General features: G+C 44.7%; 1 protein-coding gene across 3 annotated transcripts in view; it reads left to right on the forward strand.

Annotated features, from left to right (window-relative positions):
• Positions 1–12,754, forward strand: part of dpysl3 (dihydropyrimidinase like 3) — a 64,801-nt gene extending 52,047 nt beyond the window's left edge. For 2 of the 3 annotated variants that reach the window (XM_046328482.1, XM_046328500.1), the window contains exons 12-14: positions 3,789–3,968; positions 6,651–6,825; positions 11,013–12,754. In XM_046328482.1, coding sequence (XP_046184438.1) covers positions 3,789–3,968; positions 6,651–6,825; positions 11,013–11,107 — 450 coding nt within the window. In that variant the 3' untranslated portion in view covers positions 11,108–12,754. The remainder of the gene's footprint in view (positions 1–3,788; positions 3,969–6,650; positions 6,826–11,012) is intronic. The other variant, XM_046328491.1, reaches the window with a different exon arrangement.
• Positions 12,755–22,319: the final 9,565 nt, after the last annotated feature.

Here is a 22,319-nt window from a genome sequence, read left to right on the forward strand (position 1 = left end):
TTGACTCTGCGTGTGTTTGACTGTGTGTTTGACTCTGTATGTGTTTGACTCTGCGTGTGTTTGACTCTGCATGTGTTTGACTGTGTGTTTGACTCTGCGTATGTTTGACTCTGCGTGTGTTTGACTGTGTGTTTGACTCTGCGTGTGTTTGACTCTGCGTGTGTTTGACTCTGTGTGTTTGACTGTGTGTTTGACTCTGCGTGTGTTTGACTGTGTGTTTGACTCTGCGTGTGTTTGACTCTGCGTGTGTTTGACTGTGTGTTTGACTCTGCGTGTGTTTGACTCTGCGTGTGTTTGACTGTGTGTTTGACTCTGCGTGTGTTTGACTGTGTGTTTGACTCTGCGTGTGTTTGACTCTGCGTGTGTTTGACTGTGTGTTTGACTCTGCGTGTGTTTGACTCTGCGTGTGTTTGACTGTGTGTTTGACTCTGCGTGTGTTTGACTCTGCGTGTGTTTGACTGTGTGTTTGACTCTGCGTGTGTTTGACTCTGCGTGTGTTTGACTGTGTGTTTGACTCTGCGTGTGTTTGACTCTGTGTGTTTGACTGTGTGTTTGACTCTGCGTGTGTTTGACTCTGCGTGTGTTTGACTGTGTGTTTGACTGTGTGTGTGTTTGACTCTGTGTGTGTTTGACTCTGCGTGTGTTTGACTCTGCGTGTATTTGACTCTGCGTGTGTTTGACTGTGTGTTTGACTCTGCTTGTGTTTGACTCTGCTTGTGTTTGACTCTGCGTGTGTTTGACTGTGTGTGTTTTGACTGCATGTGTTTGACTCTGCGTGTGTTTGACTGTGTGTTTGACTCTGCGTGTGTTTGACTGTGTGTTTGACTCTGCATGTGTTTGACTCTGCGTGTGTTTGACTCTGCGTGTGTTTGATTCTGCGTGTGTTTGACTCTGCGTGTGTTTGACTCTGCGTGTGTTTGACTGTGTGTTTGACTCTGCGTGTGTTTGACTGCGTGTGTTTGACTGTGTGTGTTTGACTGTGTGTGTTTGACTCTGCGTGTGTTTGACTCTGCGTGTGTTTGACTGTGTGTGTTTGACTGTGCGTGTTTGACTGTGTGTGTTTGACTGTGTGTGTTTTACTGTGTGTGTTTGACTCTGCGTGTGTTTGACTGTGCGTGTGTTTGACTCTGCGTGTGTTTGACTGTGTGTTTGACTCTGCGTGTGTTTGACTGCGTGTGTTTGACTGTGTGTGTTTGACTCTGCGTGTGTTTGACTGTGCGTGTGTTTGACTCTGCGTGTGTTTGACTGTGTGTTTGACTCTGCGTGTGTTTGACTGCGTGTGTTTGACTGCGTGTGTTTGACTGCGTGTGTTTGACTGCGTGTGTTTGACTGCGTGTGTTTGACTCTGCGTGTGTTTGACTGTGTGTTTGACTCTGCATGTGTTTGACTCTGCGTGTGTTTGACTGTGTGTGTTTGAATCTGCATGTGTTTGACTCTGCGTGTGTTTGACTGTGTGTTTGACTCTGCGTGTGTTTGACTGTGTGTTTGACTCTGCGTGTGTTTGACTGTGTGTGTGTTTGACTGCGTGCGTTGACTGTGTGTTTGACTCTGCGTGTGTTTGACTCTGTGTGTGTTTGACTGTTTGTGTGTTTGACTCTGTGTGTGTTTGACTCTGCGTGTGTTTGACTGTGTGTGTGTTTGACTTTGCGTGTGTTTGACTGTGTGTTTGACTGCGTGTGTTTGACTGTGTGTGTGTTTGACTCTGCGTGTGTTTGACTGTGTGTTTGACTGCGTGTGTTTGACTGTGTGTGTGTTTGACTGTGTGTGTGTTTGACTCTGCGTGTGTTTGACTGTGTGTTTGACTCTGCATGTGTTTGACTCTACGTGGGTTTGACTGTGTGTTTGACTCTGCGTGTGTTTGACTGTGTGTTTGACTCTGCGTGTGTTTGACTGTGTGTTTCACTGTGTGTGTGTTTGACTGTGTGTGTGTTTGATGCTGTGTGTGTTTGACTCTGTGTGTGTTTGACTCTGCGTGTGTTTGACTGTGTGTGTTTGACTGTGTGTGTTTGACTCTGCGTGTGTTTGACTGTGTGTGTTTGACTGTGCGTGTTTGACTGTGTGTTTGACTGTGTGTGTTTGACTGTGTGTGTTTGACTCTGTGTGTGTTTGACTGTGCGTGTGTTTGACTCTGCGTGTGTTTGACTGTGTGTTTGACTCTGCGTGTGTTTGACTGCGTGTGTTTGACTGTGTGTGTTTGACTCTGCGTGTGTTTGACTGTGTGTTTGACTCTGCGTGTGTTTGACTGTGTGTGTTTGACTCTGCGTGTGTTTGACTGTGTGTTTGACTCTGCGTGTGTTTGACTGCGTGTGTTTGACTGCGTGTGTTTGACTCTGCGTGTGTTTGACTGTGTGTTTGACTCTGCATGTGTTTGACTCTGCGTGTGTTTGACTGTGTGTTTGACTCTGCGTGTGTTTGACTGTGTGTGTTTGACTCTGCGTGTGTTTGACTGTGCGTGTTTGACTGTGTGTGTTTGACTGTGTGTGTTTGACTGTGTGTGTTTGACTCTGCGTGTGTTTGACTGTGCGTGTGTTTGACTCTGCGTGTGTTTGACTCTGCGTGTGTTTGACTGCGTGTGTTTGACTGCGTGTGTTTGACTGCGTGTGTTTGACTCTGCGTGTGTTTGACTGTGTGTTTGACTCTGCATGTGTTTGACTCTGCGTGTGTTTGACTCTGCGTGTGTTTGACTCTGCGTGTGTTTGACTCTGCGTGTGTTTGACTGTGTGTGTTTGACTCTGCGTGTGTTTGACTGTGTGTGTTTGACTCTGCGTGTGTTTGACTGTGTGTGTTTGACTCTGCGTGTGTTTGACTGTGTGTGTTTGACTGTGTGTGTTTGACTCTGCATGTGTTTGACTCTGCGTGTGTTTGACTGTGTGTTTGACTCTGCGTGTGTTTGACTGTGTGTTTGACTCTGCGTGTGTTTGACTGTGTGTGTGTTTGACTGCGTGCGTTGACTGTGTGTTTGACTCTGCGTGTGTTTGACTCTGTGTGTGTTTGACTGTTTGTGTGTTTGACTCTGCGTGTGTTTGACTCTGCGTGTGTTTGACTCTGCGTGTGTTTGACTGTGTGTGTGTTTGACTTTGCGTGTGTTTGACTGTGTGTTTGACTGCGTGTGTTTGACTGTGTGTGTGTTTGACTCTGCGTGTGTTTGACTGTGTGTTTGACTGCCTGTGTTTGACTGTGTGTGTGTTTGACTCTGCGTGTGTTTGACTGTGTGTTTGACTCTGCATGTGTTTGACTCTACGTGGGTTTGACTGTGTGTTTGACTCTGCGTGTGTTTGACTGTGTGTTTGACTCTGCGTGTGTTTGACTGTGTGTTTCACTGTGTGTGTGTTTGACTGTGTGTGTGTTTGATGCTGTGTGTGTTTGACTCTGTGTGTGTTTGATTCTGCATGTGTTTGACTCTGTGTGTGTTTGACTGTGTGTGTGTTTGATGCTGTGTGTGTTTGATGCTGTGTGTGTTTGATTCTGCATGTGTTTGACTGTGTGTGTGTTTGACTGTGTGTGTGTTTGACTCTGCGTGTGTTTGATTCTGCATGTGTTTGACTGTGTGTGTGTTTGACTGTGTGTGTGTTTGATGCTGTGTGTGTTTGATGCTGTGTGTGTTTGATGCTGTGTGTGTTTGACTGTGTGTGTGTGTGTTTGACTCTGTGTGTGTTTGATGCTGTGTGTGTTTGACTTTGTGTGTTTGACTCTCCATGTGTTTGACTGTGTGTGTTTGACTGTGTGTGTGTTTGATGCTGTGTTTGCACGTGTACCTGTAGTCATGTCTATGCTTGTGTGTATTCCAGGCTGCTGAGTACAATGTGTTTGAGGGCATGGAGCTCCGTGGTGCCCCCTCGGTGGTGATCTGCCAGGGGAAGCTGGTGCTGGAGGATGGGAACCTGCACGCCACCTCCGGGGTTGGCCGCTTCATCCCCTGCACCCCCTTCCCGGACTTTGCTTACAAGCGTGTCAAGGCCAGGAAGCAGGTAAAAGATGCTCGCCTCTCTCACCTTACTGTCTAGTCAACATCTGAGTAACTATCTCTGGACTCTGAGTAACTGTCTCCCTTTTATACAATTATGTAACAATATAAAAGTATTTCCAATGAACATATTGTATTCCTAACGCTTCAGTTCTGTCTTAGAATACGTTTTATATGGATTGTTTTGTGACGGGACAGCGTTAGTATGTGACACTGAGCCAAGGACTGTGAGGGCTGTGAGGCGGAAGGTAAGTCTAGCAGTTACGAGCGTTCGGCCCGTAACCGAAAGGTTGCTCGTTCGATTCAAGATCCGACTAGGTGAATAATCTTTCGATGTGCCCTTGAGCAAGGCACTTAACCTGAATTGCTTCTGTAAGTCGATTTGGATAAGAGCGTCTGCTAAATGACAAAACAAATAATACAACATAATAAAAGGTCAGTGAGTTGGGGACATCTAGACGTGTTTTCTCAGTGGTTAGGGATTAATCAGCACTAATCTGATGCAGAGCTGAGATCAGCCATCCAGCACCCACAAACATGGACAATGTCACGGCAGCTTTCCATTAAAGACAGCTTAGCTTTACACTAATGCACACTGCTGTGGCTCAGCCCATGCCACGCATAATCAAATTTACCATCAATCTCAATGTACATTACATACCTGAATGGTAATCCAAAGTATGTTCAATGGAGGCAGATTACATTCAGATTGCTTAGCTGTTTATCACACCTACTGAACTGTACACAAAGGGCATCTGTCCTCTCTGGTGGCAGTGGCACTGTCTGTCTGTCTGTCTGTCATGGAAGGCACAAGATAAATATAGCTAACAGGGTGTGTAATGCAGATGGGAATTGTCAGAAAAGGCTGTAATGGTGTCCTAACTACCTCTATGGGTGATCTGATCATATCCAGGAGGAAGACATGTGATGTAGGTGATGGAGAATGGGGGTTGGAGTGAGGGGATGGGGGTTGGAAGGAGGGGATGGGGAATGGGGGTTGGAGCGAGAGGATGGGGGGATGGAAGGAGGGGATGGGGGATGGAAGGAGGGGATGGGGGATGGAAGGAGGGGATGGGGGATGGAAGGAGGGTATGGGGGATGGAAGGAGGGGATGGGGGTTGGAAGGAGGGGATGGGGAAAGGGGGTTGGAGCGAGAGGATGGGGGGATGGAAGGAGGGGATGGGGGATGGAAGGAGGGGATGGGGGATGGAAGGAGGGGATGGGGGATGGAAGGAGGGTATGGGGGGATGGAAGGAGGGGATGGGGTGATGGAAGGAGGGTATGGGGAATGGAGGTTGGAGCGAGGGGATGGGGGGATGGAAGGAGGGGATGGGGGGATGGAAGGAGGGGATGGGGGGATGGAAGGAGGGGATGGGGGGATGGAAGGAGGGGATGGGGGTTGGAAGGAGGGGATGGGGAAAGGGGGTTGGAGCGAGAGGATGGGGGATGGAAGGAGGGGATGGGGGATGGAAGGAGGGGATGGGGGGATGGAAGGAGGGGATGGGGAATGGAGGTTGGAGCGAGGGGATGGGGGATGGAAGGAGGGGATGGGGGATGGAAGGAGGGGATGGGGGATGGAAGGAGGGGATGGGGGATGGAAGGAGGGGATGGGGGGATGGAAGGAGGGTATGGGGAATGGAGGTTGGAGCGAGGGGATGGGGGGTTGGAGCGAGAGGATGGGGGGATGGAAGGAGGGGATGGGGGATGGAAGGAGGGGATGTGGGGATGGAAGGAGGGGATGGGGGATGGAAGGAGGGGATGGGGGGATGGAAGGAGGGTATGGGGAATGGAGGTTGGAGCGAGGGGATGGGGGGATGGAAGGAGGGGATGGGGGATGGAAGGAGGGGATGGGGGGATGGAAGGAGGGGATGGGGGATGGAAGGAGGGTATGGGGAATGGAGGTTGGAGCGAGGGGATGGGGGATGGAAGGAGGGGATGGGAATGGAGGTTGGAGCGAGGGGATGGGGGATGGGGGTTGGAAGGAGGGGATGGGGAATGGGAGGTGGGGGTGGGATGTGTGGGAGATAAATGTCATGTCAGACTTGAGGATTCATGTCAGGGGCTTCGGCTGTTGGCTGTGGGTTACACACTGAAACAACTGACTGCCAGGGAGTGCCTGTTGTAGCCATGTGTAATGGTTTTGAAGGGATATGATGTGTCCATGGGGTTGCTCATATTGCTGGTGTTGGTGGATACTCAACAGGAACAACAGTGTGCTATTTTAAGTGGGTTATATTAAACGAGTTGTGTTCAACTTGAAACGGCTACCCTCCAATTCTGCCATCATTCTCTTTTTGCCCAGACTATAGAGATGTTTCTTTGGTGAGACCTATGTATTAATGCAATGTTGATCTTGGTGGCATTAAATATATTCTGATGCTCCTAGCTCAGCTTCCAGGGATTCCTTAGTCACATGATCCTAGGACAGCATGTCCAATAAGAACGGAGTCTGTCAGTAAATCTGGTAGTGCTTTCCTTAGGAAAACACTGGGTGAAATATGCATCGGCACAAAGAATTCTACAAACGCCCCCATGAATCTAATTCTAAACAAGCATTGTCATGGAGAACTGTTATAAAGTTACCAACATAAACGATCATCTTTCTCTCTTTCTCCTTTCTTTCTCCATATTTCTCCTTCTCTCTCCCTCTCTCTCCCTTTATCACCCCTGTCTCCCTCTCTCTCAGTTGGCAGTCCTGCGGGCAGTGCCCAGGGGAATGTATGACGGTCCTGTGTCTGACTTCTCGCCCATGTCTCGTGGCGGTACCCCCTCAGCGTCTGCCCGTACCTCCCCCACCAAGCAGCCTGTGAGGAACCTGCACCACTCTGGCTTTAGTTTAGCAGGTAAACCTGCACAGCGTGGTGAGCTTCAGCTACCTTTTAATTTACCCATCCGCTTCCCCATCCCTGGCTGTCATAGGAAGTGCCAGGAACCACACACACACACACACACACACACACACACACACACACACACACACACACACACACACACACACACACACACACACACACACACACACACACACACACACACACACACACACACACACACACACACACACACACACACACACACACACACACACACACACTCGACAGTCAGCAATGACATTTTCCAATGCACTTCACACATGATATAGTATGTTTCCATGGTTGACTTTGCCATTCGTCTGTGTTAGTTACAATAACCTTCAGGTGTAATTTGACATTTTACCCTAATCATATTTTAAGCCTTAATTTCATAATTTGTTTGTGGTAACTAATGCTCACAGCACAATACTGTTGTCCCTCAGCCGTCCTGGTACTTCCAGACATTGCTCTTTATGTTTCACAAGTCTTTTAGTTATTTCTTAACTTTTTGTCACAACACTGATTTGATTGATTTCAGCTTCACACCGTTTTATCTTGGCTCTCTCTCTCTCTCTCTCTCTCTCTCTCTCTCTCTCTCTCTCTCTCTCTCTCTCTCTCTCTCTCTCTCTCTCTCTCTCTCTCTCTCTCTCTCTCTCTCTCTCTCTCTCATAATATCTTTATGCATCTTAAGTCAATATATGTTCTAAGATTTCAGTCCAGACATCTTGCATCTCACTTTCTTAGCCGTTGCCTGCCTAATGAAGCTCTGTCTACTGAGCAGGTTGAATGAGGCTCATGATCATTGATTTAGCTAAAGTTACATTATTCACATAACCAATAGCAGAGACTAGTTGAGTATTGAGTGACACATGGCGATTGTATACATCTGCAACCTCATACCACTAGGTACAACCTTTCAGGGAGGAACCAAGTAAACAATGGTTTTTACTGGAACAATTGATGTGTGATGTACTGATGCAGGAGGTGGAGGGTGACCTGCATTGGAAACGTTTCCCCCATTGCTGTAGTCTAGTGGGGGTTAGTCCATCTATTGACATCCCTTCCAGAGAGACAGAGAGGATATCCTCATCCTGATGCTTAAAGAGACAGTACTCTAATGCTGTTTGTCTGTTAGGTCCCCCCACCACAGAGGATATCCTCATCCGGTGCTTAAAGAGACAGTTCTCTAATCCTGTGTCTGTTAGGTCCCCCCACCACAGAGGATAGATATCCTGGTGCTTAAAGAGACAGTACTATAATGCTGTTTGTCTGTTAGGTCCCCCCACCACAGAGAATGTCCTCATCCTGATGCTTAAAGAGACAGTTCTCTAATCCTGTGTCTGTTAGGTCCCCCCACCACAGAGGATAGATATCCTGGTGCTTAAAGAGACAGTACTATAATGCTGTTTGTCTGTTAGGTCCCCCCACCACAGAGAATGTCCTCATCCTGATGCTTAAAGAGACAGTACTCTAATCCTGTGTCTGTTAGGTCCCCCCACCACAGAGGATATCCTGGAGCTTGAAGAGACAGTACTATAATCCTGTGTCTGTTAGGTCCCCCCACCACAGAGGATAGATATCCTGGTGCTTAAAGAGACAGTACTCTAATCCTGTTTGTCTGTTAGGTCCCCCCACCACAGAGGATATCCTCATCCTGATACTTAAAGAGACAGTACTCTAATCCTGTTTGTCTGTTATGTCCCCACGCCACAGAGGATATCCTCATCCTGATACTTAAAGAGACAGTACTCTAATCCTGTTTGTCTGTTATGTCCCCACCCACAGAGGATATCCTCATCCTGATACTTAAAGAGACAGTACTCTAATCCTGTTTGTCTGTTATGTCCCCACGCCACAGAGGATATCCTCATCCTGATACTTAAAGAGACAGTACTCTAATCCTGTTTGTCTGTTATGTCCCCACGCCACAGAGGATATCCTCATCCTGATACTTAAAGAGACAGTACTCTAATCCTGTTTGTCTGTTATGTCCCCACGCCACAGAGGATATCCTCATCCTGATACTTAAAGAGACAGTACTCTAATCCTGTTTGTCTGTTATGTCCCCACGCCACAGAGGATATCCTCATCCTGATACTTAAAGAGACAGTACTCTAATCCTGTTTGTCTGTTATGTCCCCACGCCACAGAGGATATCCTCATCCTGATACTTAAAGAGACAGTACTCTAATCCTGTGTCTGTTAGGTCCCCCCACCACAGAGGATACATATCCTGGTGCTTAAAGAGACAGTACTCTAATCCTGTTTGTCTGTTAGGTCCCCGCACCACAGAGGATATCCTGGTGCTTAAAGAGACAGTACTATAATCCTGTTTGTCTGTTAGGTTCCCCCACCACAGTGTATATCCTCATCCTGATGCTTAAAGAGACAGTACTCTAATCCTGTGTCTGTTAGGTCTCCCCACCACAGAGGATATCCTGATGCTTAAAGAGACAGTACTCTAATCCTGTTTGTCTGTTAGGTCCCCCCACCACAGAGGATATCCTGATGCTTAAAGAGACAGTACTATAATCCTGTTTGTCTGTTAGGTCTCCCCACCACAGAGGATATCCTCATCCTGGTGCTTAAAGAGACAGTACTATAATCCTGTGTCAGTTAGGTCCCCCCACCACAGAGGATGTCCTGATGCTTAAAGAGACAGTACTATAATCCTGTTTGTCTGTTAGGTCTCCCCACCACAGAGGATATCCTCATCCTGATGCTTAAAGAGACAGTACTATAATCCTGTGTCTGTTAGGTCCCCCCACCACAGAGGATGTCCTGATGCTTAAAGAGACAGTACTCTAATCCTGTTTGTCTGTTAGGTCTCCCCACCACAGAGGAAGTCCTGATGCTTAAAGAGACAGTACTATAATCCTGTGTCTGTTAGGTCCCCCCCACCACAGAGGATGTCCTGATGCTTAAAGAGACAGTACTATAATCCTGTGTCTGTTAGGTCCCCCCACCACAGAGGATGTCCTGATGCTTAAAGAGACAGTACTATAATCCTGTGTCTGTTAGGTCCCCCCACCACAGAGGATATCCTGATGCTTAAAGAGACAGTACACTAATCCTGTTTGTCTGTTAGGTCCCCCCACCACAGAGGAAGTCCTGATGCTTAAAGAGACAGTACTATAATCCTGTGTCTGTTAGGTCCCCCCACCACAGAGGATGTCCTGATGCTTAAAGAGACAGTACTATAATCCTGTGTCTGTTAGGTCCCCCCACCACAGAGGATATCCTCATCCTGATACTTAAAGAGACAGTACTATAATCCTGTGTCTGTTAGGTCTCCCCACCACAGAGGATAGATATACTGGTGCTTAAAGAGACAGTACTATAATCCTGTTTGTCTGTTAGGTCCCCCCACCACAGAGGATATCCTCATCCTGATGCTTAAAGAGACAGTACTCTAATCCTGTTTGTCTGTTAGGTCCCCCCACCACAGAGGATGTCCTAATGCTTAAAGAGACAGTACTATAATCCTGTTTGTCTGTTAGGTCTCCCCACCACAGAGGATATCCTGGTGCTTAAAGAGACTGTACTCTAATCCTGTTTGTCTGTTAGGTTCCCCCACCACAGAGGATATCCTCATCCTGGTGCTTAAAGAGACAGTGCTATAATCCTGTGTCTGTTAGGTCCCCCCACCACAGAGGATATCCTGATGCTTAAAGAGACAGTACTATAATCCTGTTTGTCTGTTAGGTCCCCCCAACACAGAGGATATCCTGGTGCTTAAAGAGACAGTACTATAATCCTGTGTCTGTTAGGTCCCCCCACCACAGTGTATATCCTCATCCTGATGCTTAAAGAGACAGTACTCTAATCCTGTGTCTGTTAGGTCCCCCCGCCACAGAGGATAGATATCCTGGTGCTTAAAGAAACAGTACTCTAATCCTGTTTGTCTGTTAGGTCCCCCCACCACAGAGGATATCCTCATCCTGATGCTTAAAGAGACAGTACTCTAATCCTGTGTCTGTTAGGTCCCCCCACCACAGAGGATATCCTCATCCTGATGCTTAAAGAGACAGTACTATAATCCTGTTTGTCTGTTATGTCCCCCCACCACAGAGGATGTCCTCATGCTGATGCTTAAAGAGACAGTACTATAATCCTGTTTGTCTGTTAGGTCCCCCCACCACAGAGGATATCCTGATGCTTAAAGAGACAGTACTCTAATCCTGTTTGTCTGTTAGGTCCCCCCACCACAGAGGATGTCCCCATCCGGCCAGCCGGACGCCGCATCGTAGTTCCTCCTGGTGGTCGCTCCAACATCACATCCCTCAGCTAAGAGGTTTAACCAGGAGAGATACCAGTCAGAAGATGACAACAGCCATTGGGAGACGACGGAGACATGATTAGTTAAAACAAGTTAAGTTGAGTAAAACACTGAATCCTCATGCCTTACCAGCCACAATGCTACCTGCTTAAGCTTCTAAAAGCTCAGTACTACTCCTCCTAGGCAATTGCAGGTCAGTCACTAGAACAAAATATGAATTTAAAGTACATTTGTTTACCAAAAGATTGGGTTTGTATGCTCTGGAATAACAGGAGTATTTTCATAACCAGAATATAGGTGATCAATTTGTATTACTGTCCCTCATTGTCTACGTAAGTAATTGTGTCAACTGTGTATTGACATTTTAGGCAATGCTCTGAATCCATAATATAGTTAAATAAACCTCATGATACCAATTTCCACAGTGTTCTGATGCTTGTTACCTAGGAAAAGTAATATGGCCTTTTTCTTCCATCACGTTTGGCTTTCACCCTTTTTGAGTACTAGTCTGCTGATTTAGTTCCCTAGCAATGTAATGATAACATGCAGTAACGTTCATAACTGATAGGTGGCATTGTGAGTACGTATGATTGATGTAACGTAGCTTTGTGAATGATGTTGCTCGCTGCCTCCCTGGGTTGTTGAACCAGGAGTGATATTCATTAGAGATTGTCTTGTTTCTTATTTTTCTTGAAGATAAAAACGTATCTGGTATTACAATATTATTTTGCAAACATGCAACAGCATATTATAAGGTAGAAATGCTTGTCATGTTTAATTTCCCCCCTGCGCTCCGCTCCACTCCATCCTGGCTGTAGATTACATTGTGAGAAACCGTCCTTTGCATTTGCTTCAAGCTTAATGCCTGTTCCTATTCATACCTTTTAGCAAGTCATCTGGATGGTTAAAAAACATGTAACCCTTGCACAAGAAGTAAAACCAAGCTGAACTTCCATGGCCTGGGTCGTGAAATTGTAATTATGAGCTTTGTGAACAATAATACATAAAAAAAAAATGTTTATGATAAAAGTAACAAACCTTTAAAATCACAGTAATTTACCTCTGGCTTTATTTCTATTTTCCTGACAATGTGGCTCTCGTTTTGAAGCAACAGACCATCATTCCTTGCATTCAACAACATAACATTGAAAGATAATGTTGTGCTGGTTTAAATCGCAACGCTCCGAGAGAGTCCCCACAATGCTGTACACTTTAGCTGACTGACAGCCCTTGGTTTGGTAACTAACTAACTAACTAACACCAAGGGGAGGACAGACCGGCGTAACCCTGGGTCACTCTCTTTCAGATTCATTTTCTATGCTTCTGGTCTGTCTACCTGTCCCAGACAAGGCAGGGGATTGTATCTTTTTAGAATGAGGCTAGGAGGAGGAGGAGGAGGATGAGGAGAGCTTTATTTTTGCTCTCCCAATCAGCTGAGGAATAGGTCGTGAGGAGGTCGTTGTTTTTTATTGAGTGATGATGTGGAATTTCAAGCAATCCAAGTGGTGATTATATTTATGTTATTTTGAATTGATCTTTTTTATAGTTTTTATGTCTTTTTTTTACTGTTGTATCAACCCAGAGAAGGCAGGTCAAAACAACATTGAGGTGTGATGTGGTGGTATGAACTGTTCCTGAATAAACATGAGTTGCAACTGACTGGTTGTCTCTGTTTGATTTCTCAATATACAGTATAGTAGATGTCAAATATACCTTTTAATGTACTCTGAACATGACCGGTCCAGGAGGAATCACATTCTTGCCAGAGCACCTTGTTAAGAACATCTCTCATAGAAATGTGATGTATAGATATGACAGTTAGTGGTCCTTACCATTTATTAGATAGATTAGAATTGCTGTTATATTACATCCTCCATCTGCATCATTTTAGCTTGATACCGCTATGGGAATTTTCCATTTTCAGACCCATTGTTAAGCCTGGCAGTATCCTCGTCACCTCTCTGTTATAATTATGTTTTATAGCCAGTTAAAGTCTCATGACATCACTTTTGATGGGTGTAATTATGACAGGCTGAGAAGATTTCTGCTATTAAAACACCATCTCAGTCTGGAGTGGGAGATGGAGTCCAAACAGAGCCAGTTCACAATAAGAACTTATATAAACCCTCCCAAGATAATGTAGCTGTCAGTGACCAGTTATTTTATATGCCCATTTACAACAGATGAGCTTATACAGTATGGGGGGAAAGAGATCCTTTGAGGAGAAATCCCATTAAGATGACTGTTATTCTTATTGTAGGTGATCGTCCAGCTTGACTTCAACTAGGCTCTATGACGAGCATACACTGAGCGTACAAAACATTAGGAACACCTGCTCTTTCCAGGTGAATCCAGGTGAAAACTATGATCCCTTATTGATGTCACTTGTTAAATCCACTTCAACCAGTGTATATGAAGAGGAGGTTAAATAAGGATTTGTTAGCCTTGAGACATGAATTGTATACAGTTGAAGTCAGAAGTTTACATACACTTAGGTTGGAGTCATTAAAACTTGTTTTTCAACCACTCCACAAATTTCTTGGTAACAAACTATAGTTTTGGCATGTCGGTTAGGACATCTACTTTGTGTATGACACAAGTCATTTTTCCAACAATTGTTTACAGACAGATTATTTCACTTATAATTCAATGTATCACAATTCCAGTGGGTCAGATGTTTACATACACTAAGTTGACTGTGCCTTTAAACAGCTTGGAAAATTCCAGAAAATTATGTCATGGCTTTAGAAGCTTCTGATAGGCTAATTGACATCATTTGAGTCAATTGGAGGTGTACCTGTGGATGTATTTCAAGGCCTACCTTCAAACTCAATGCCTCTTTGCTTGACAAAGAAATAAGCCAAAAAAATTGTAGACCTCCACAAATTTCTAAATGCCTGAAGGTACCACGTTCATCTGTACAAACATAGTATAAACACCATGGAACCACGCAGCTGTCATACCGCTCAGGAAGGAGACGTGTACTGTCTTCTAGAGATGAACATACTTTGGTGCGAAAAGTGCAAATCATTCCCAGAACAACAGCAAAGGAGGAAAGGGTACTAACGTATCTATATCCACAGTAAAACGAGTCCTATATTGACATAACCTGAAAGGCCGCTCAGCAAGGAAGAAGCCACTAGAACTGTTTGGCCATAATGACTATTGTTATGTTTGGAAGAAAAAGGTCGGAGGCTTGCAAGCCAAAGAACACCATCCCAACCATGAAGCACGGGGGTGGCAGCATCATGTTGTGGGTGCTTTGCTGCAGGAGGGACTGGTGCACTTGACAAAATAGATGGCATCATGAGGAGGAAAATTATGTGGATATATTGAAGCAACATCTCAAGACATCAGTCAGTAAGTTAAAGCTTGTTCACAAATGGGTCTTCCAAATGGACAATGACCCCAAGCATACTTCCAAAGTTGTGGCAAAATAGCTTAAGGACAAAGTCAAGGTATTGGTGTGGCCATCACAAAGCCCTGACCTCAATCCCATAGAAAATGTGTGGGCAGAACTGAAAAACCGTGTGCGAACAAGCAAACCTGATTCATTTACACAAGTTCTGTCAGGAGGAATGGGCCAAAATTCACCCAACTTATTGTGGGAAGCTTGTGGAAGGCTACCTGAAGCGTTTGACCCAAGTTAAACAATTTAAAGGCAATGCTACTAAATACTAATTGAGTGTGTAAACTTCTGACCCACTGGGAATGTGATGAAAGAAATAAAATCTGAAATAAATAAATATTTCTGCTATTATTCTGACATTTCACATTCTTAAATTAAAGTGGTGATCCTAACTGACCTAAAACAGGGAATTTTTACTAGGATTAAATGTCAGGAACTGTGAAAAATGGAGTTTAAATGTATTTGGCTAAGGTGTATGTAAACTTCCAACTTCAACTGTATGTGTGCCATTCAGAGGGTGAATGGGCAAGACAAAATATTTAAGTGGGCTCTCGAGTGGCACAGCGGTCTAAGGCACTGCATCTCAGTGCAAGAGGTGTCTCTACAGTCCCTGGTTTGATTCCAGGCTGTATCACATCCAGCTGTAATTGGGAGTTCCATAGGTCGGTGCACAATTGGCCTAGTGTCGTTTGGGCAGGGTAGGCTGCATTGTAAATAAGACTTTGTTCTTAACTGACTTGCTTAGTTAATTAACGGTTCCATAAAAAAGTGACTATGTTATTAGGTGCCAGGTGCACTGGTTTGAGTGTGTCAAGAACGGCAATGGGTTTTCACGCTCAACAGTTTCTTCTGTGTGTCAGGAACGGTCCACCATCCAAAGGAAATCTAGCCAACTTGGCATTGAAGCATTGAAGTCAACATGGGCCAGTATCTGTGTGGTGCGCTTTTGACACCTTGTAGAGTACATGGCCCAACCAACTGAGGCTGTTCTGGGGGCAAAAAGGGGTGCAGATCAATAATAGTACGACGTTCCTAATGTTTTGTATACTCAGTGTATCTCATTCAAGGAAACACCCAGATTACCCTGTGAATGTTGGAAAGTGATGGATCAGTTCAGAGCTCAGAGCCCACCATGGAAGAGTGATGGATCAGTTCAGAGCTCAGAGCCCACCATGGAAGAGTGATGGATCAGTTCAGAGCTCAGAGCCCACCATGGAGGAGTGATGGATCAGTTCAGAGCTCAGAGCCGACCATGGAGGAGTGATGGATCAGTTCAGAGCTCAGAGCCCACCATGGAGGAGTGATGGATCAGTTCTGAGCTCAGAGCCCACCATGGAAGAGTGATGGATCAGTTCAGAGCTCAGAGCCCACCATGGAGGAGTGATGGATCAGTTCAGAGCTCAGAGCCGACCATGGAGGAGTGATGGATCAGTTCAGAGCTCAGAGCCCACCATGGAGGAGTGATGGATCAGTTCAGAGCTCAGAGCCCACCATGGAAGAGTGATGGATCAGTTCAGAGCTCAGAGCCCACTATGGAGGAGTGATGGATCAGTTCAGAGCTCAGAGCCCACCATGGAGGAGTGATGGATCAGTTCAGAGCTCAGAGCCCACCATGGAGGAGTGATGGATCAGTTCAGAGCTCAGAGCCCACCATGGAAGAGTGATGGATCAGTTCAGAGCTCAGAGCCCACCATGGAGGAGTGATGGATCAGTTCAGAGCTCAGAGCCCACCATGGAGGAGTGATGGATCAGTTCAGAGCTCAGAGCCCACCGTGGAGGAGTGATGGATCAGTTCAGAGCTCAGAGCCCACCATGGAGGAGTGATGGATCAGTTCAGAGCTCAGAGCCCACCATGGAGGAGTGATGGATCAGTTCAGAGCTCAGAGCCCACCATGGAGGAGTGATGGATCAGTTCAGAGCTCAGAGCCCACCATGGAGGAGTGATGGATCAGTTCAGAGCTCAGAGCCCACCATGGAAGATTGATGGGTGTTTGTCTTTAAGGGGATCTGGGGAGAAGTTGGCCACAGTCGGAGTTGCAGTGAATGGGAAAACCACATGAAGCATGTAACTGCTGTATTAACAGGTAATGTCTCGTCCTTCATCTGCTGAGGAACACGATTGAAGGTGGGAGAGAGAGAGAGAGGTCACATAATGATATCTGGGTTCGCGACTCGAGGACTATAGCTTTGATTTCATATCTGGCAAGATCAACAACTGATACTACAGCTTTTAGTATCAGGGCCGAGGTAGAACCAAAACCCGTCTGTCTAGATTACAATACCTGTTTGTCCTTCAGTATAGGAGAGTTAATAATCAGATACAGGCAGCACGACTTTGGCTGTAGTGCACAATGACCTAAGCAGCTCTGAACATAACCTCTGTTTTTCTAAGGGGTGTAGGAGCTCAGAAATAATGAGAGGTGCATAGCAGTATGATAAACTCAGCACAGGCTACATAAAAGCCTGAAAGTGCCCTAAGACAAAACCTCAGCGCATGCACAGCTTTGAAGCATACAGTGCTATTCACTAAGGAAACAGTGGCTAAAATGGTTCCCCCCCAAATTACTTGTTGAGCTCACCATTCTTTGTACAGATGTAGGATCTTAATTTGAGTCAGTTTGCTACAACGGGAAATTTGAATTATTATGTGGATTATAATTCATGGACATTTTTGTAGGGGTTGATTCTTCGTAAGGGAAAATCAAGTCTGAAATGTCAAAGTGGAAATGACAAACTTCAGATGCCTTTTTAAACATGAAATACACTACAAGTTTTACATTTCCTGCATTGCGGAAAGTTCTCCTGCAACATGGTAATCAAATTAAGATCTTATATCTGTAACAACAAATACTGGAGCCAAATCTGGAGGAGGAAGTGCACCCAAGCCCTCTCATAAAAACACATCAGACAAACAAATCAAGCCTAAACTGTGCTTCCTGTTTCCACGGGACTACACTTGATTGTATGGGTAGTCTGGGGGGTGCTATACTAGCCTATTCTCTTTGGTGCCGTTCTCCAGTGTGTCTCTGTCCCACCCAGTGCTGTGTATGGGTCTGAATTATCACTGTTTTCATCAGTTTGTCCTCTTGGCTCACAGTGATAAGGTCCTTAATGTGTTAGAGCCCTGTCACTCATCCAGATAGCTAGCTGTTAAGGCTACTGAGGGATTTACACACAACATAAGAGTGTTCTAGAGAGACAGAGAGCACACAGCTCTCTCTCTCTCTCTCTCTCTCTCTCTCTCTCTCTCTCGCTCTCTCTCTCTCTCTCTCTCTCTCTCTAGATCATTTTATTGTGGGTGTTCTGTGGTTCCCCTGTGCCAATTCAGGCATAAAGGGCAAAACCAATACTTTAAAAAACAGTACATTCTCAGTAGTGCTTACCTCAGTTCCAACATATCAGTGACACATCATTAACACGGACTCATCCAACCCTCGGCATGGCACAAATACTACCATTGTACACACAATGAGTCATGACCACATTTTCTTATCCTCATCTTTATTTGAAATAGATTACTGGATTAGCATAGACATAAATAAATTAAAGGTGAAAGGATTTTTGTAAACACCATATTTCATTTCACGTCTTTGACATCTGAGTACAACTAAATCCTGTTTTCTCAGTCTACTGTTGGCAGGGAATAAATAAACTGCCCTTGATGCCAAGGTAAAATGTCTTTAAGTAGACTACTCACAAACACCAGGTGGCAGTGTTTCATTGTAGTATATAATAGAAAATTGATCACACACCAAGCATAGAGATGGAACCAATCATACATGCATTTGTTTATCTACCTGCCATCATTAATTCTAGCTTTTAACCCTCAACTACAGGTTTAGTGTTTAACCCTCAATGACAGGTCTAGTGTTTAACCCTCAACTACAGGTCTAGTGTTTAACCCTCAACTGCAGGTCTAGTGATTAACCCTCAACTACAGGTCTAGTGTTTAACCCTCAATGACAGGTCTAGTGTTTAACCCTCAACTACAGGTCTAGTGTTTAACCCTCAATGACAGGTCTAGTGTTTAACCCTCAACTACAGGTCTAGTGTTTAACCCTCAACTACAGGTCTAGTGTTTAACCCTCAATGGCAGGTCTAGTGTAGTTGAGGGTTAATAACCCTCTGAGCCATTTCTCTGGCAAACTCATCACCTCGTTTTCACAGGTTATGTACACAACTCTCTTTCTCCCTCTCGCTCTCTTCCTCTTTCTCTCAACACCTCCTCTCTCTCCTTTCTCCTTTCTCTTTTCACCACTCTCTCTCCCCCATATCTCTCTCTCAATCTCCCCTCCTTTTCTCTCTCATCCTCTCTCTATGTGCTCCAGGAGATGATGATTCCCACTCAGTCAGTAGTGTGATTGGTATGCTCTTGACTTCCCCTCTAGGAAGAGCCAGACAGCTCTACAACTACAGGATTCATACCCACCATACCCACTATACTCCATATAGAGGTACAGACCCACCATAACCACTATACTCCATATAGAGATTCATACCCACCATAACCACTATACTCCATATAGAGGTACAGACCCACCATAACCACTATACTCCATATAGAGGTACAGACCCACCATAACCACTATACTCCATATAGAGGTACAGACCCACCATTACCACTATACTCCATATAGAGATTCATACCCACCATACCCACTATACTCCATATAGAGGTACAGACCCACCATAACCACTATACTCCATATAGAGATCCCAAACCCACCATAACCACTATACTCCATATAGAGATTCATACCCACCATAACCACTATACTCCATAAAGAGATTCATACCCACCATAACCACTATACTCCATATAGAGATCCCATGCCCACCATAACCACTATACTCCATATAGAGATTCATACCCACCATAACCACTATACTCCATATAGAGATCCCATACCCACCATAACCACTATACTCCATATAGAGATTCATACCCACCATAACCACTATACTCCATATAGAGATCCCATACCCACCATAACCACTATACTCCATATAGAGATTCATACCCACCATAACCACTATACTCCATATAGAGGTACAGACCCACCATAACCACTATACTCCATATAGAGGTACAGACCCACCATAACCACTATACTCCATATAGAGGTACAGACCCACCATAACCACTATACTCCATATAGAGGTACAGACCCACCATAACCACTATACTCCATATAGAGATTCATACCCACCATAACCACTATACTCCATATAGAGGTACAGACCCACCATAACCACTATACTCCATATAGAGGTACAGACCCACCATAACCACTATACTCCATATAGATATTATTCATACCCACCATAACCACTATACTCCATATAGAGATTCATACCCACCATAACCACTATACTCCATATAGAGGTACAGACCCACCATAACCACTATACTCCATATAGATATTATTCATACCCACCATAACCACTATACTCCATATAGAGATTCATACCCACCATAACCACTATACTCCATATAGAGGTACAGACCCACCATAACCACTATACTCCATATAGAGGTACAGACCCACCATAACCACTATACTCCATATAGAGGTACAGACCCACCATAACCACTATACTCCATATAGAGATTCATACCCACCATAACCACTATACTCCATATAGAGGTACAGACCCACCATAACCACTATACTCCATATAGAGGTACAGACCCACCATAACCACTATACTCCATATAGAGATTCATACCCACCATAACCACTATACTCCATATAGAGATTCATACCCACCATAACCACTATACTCCATATAGAGGTACAGACCCACCATAACCACTATACTCCATATAGAGGTACAGACCCACCATAACCACTATACTCCAAATAGAGGTACAGACCCACCATAACCACTATACTCCATATAGAGGTACAGACCCACCATAACCACTATACTCCATATAGAGGTACAGACCCACCATAACCACTATACTCCATATAGAGGTACAGACCCACCATAACCACTATACTCCATATAGAGGTACAGACCCACCATAACCACTATACTCCATATAGAGATTCATACCCACCATAACCACTATACTCCATATAGAGGTACAAACCCACCATAACCACTATACTCCATATAGAGGTACAGATCCACCATAACCACTATACTCCATATAGAGGTACAGACCCACCATAACCACTATACTCCATATAGAGATTCATACCCACCATAACCACTATACTCCATATAGAGGTACAGACCCACCATAACCACTATACTCCATATAGAGGTACAGACCCACCATAACCACTATACTCCATATAGAGATTCATACCCACCATAACCACTATACTCCATATAGAGATTCATACCCACCATAACCACTATACTCCATATAGAGATTCATACCCACCATAACCACTATACTCCATATAGAGATTCATACCCACCATAACCACTATACTCCATATAGAGATTCATACCCACCATAACCACTATACTCCATATAGAGATTCATACCCACCATAACCACTATACTCCATATAGAGGTACAGACCCACCATAACCACTATACTCCATATAGAGATTCATACCCACCATAACCACTATACTCCATATAGAGGTACAGACCCACCATAACCACTATACTCCATATAGAGATTCATACCCACCATAACCACTATACTCCATATAGAGATCCCATACCCACCATAACCACTATACTCCATATAGAGGTACAGACCCACCATAACCACTATACTCCATATAGAGATTCATACCCACCATAACCACTATACTCCATATAGAGATTCATACCCACCATAACCACTATACTCCATATTTTTATTTATTTTATATTTTATTGAACCTTTATTTAACTAGGCAAGCCAGTTAAGAACAAATTATTATTTTCAATGACGGCCTGGGAACAGTGGGTTAACTGCCTGTTCAGTGGCAGAACGACAGATTTGTATCTTGTCAGCTCAGTTTGAACTTGCAACCTTCCGGTTACTAGTCCAACGCTCTAACCACTAGGCTACCCTGCCGCCCCATACCCACCATAACCACTATACTCCATATAGAGATCCCATACCCACCATAACCACTATACTCCATATAGAGATCCCATACCCACCATAACCACTATACTCCATATAGAGATCCCATACCCACCATAACCACTATACTCCATATAGAGATTCATACTCACCATAACCACTATACTCCATATAGAGATTCATACCCACCATAACCACTATACTCCATATTTTTATTTATTTTATATTTTATTGAACCTTTATTTAACTAGGCAAGCCAGTTAAGAACAAATTATTATTTTCAATGACGGCCTGGGAACAGTGGGTTAACTGCCTGTTCAGTGGCAGAACGACAGATTTGTACCTTGTCAGCTCAGTTTGAACTTGCAACCTTCCGGTTACTAGTCCAACGCTCTAACCACTAGGCTACCCTGCCGCCCCATACCCACCATAACCACTATACTCCATATAGAGATCCCATACCCACCATAACCACTATACTCCATATAGAGATCCCATACCCACCATAACCACTATACTCCATATAGAGATCCCATACCCACCATAACCACTATACTCCATATAGAGATCCCATACCCACCATAACCACTATACTCCATATAGAGATCCCATACCCACCATAACCACTATACTCCATATAGAGATCCCATACCCACCATAACCACTATACTCCATATAGAGATCCCATACCCACCATAACCACTATACTCCATATAGAGGGGCACAGCTCCAGGTAATAGGATTGGGAAGTGCTGTGATATGACCCAAG

Source organism: Oncorhynchus gorbuscha, linkage group LG02 (genome assembly GCF_021184085.1).
Source record: "Oncorhynchus gorbuscha isolate QuinsamMale2020 ecotype Even-year linkage group LG02, OgorEven_v1.0, whole genome shotgun sequence".
Lineage (NCBI taxonomy): Eukaryota > Metazoa > Chordata > Actinopteri > Salmoniformes > Salmonidae > Oncorhynchus > Oncorhynchus gorbuscha.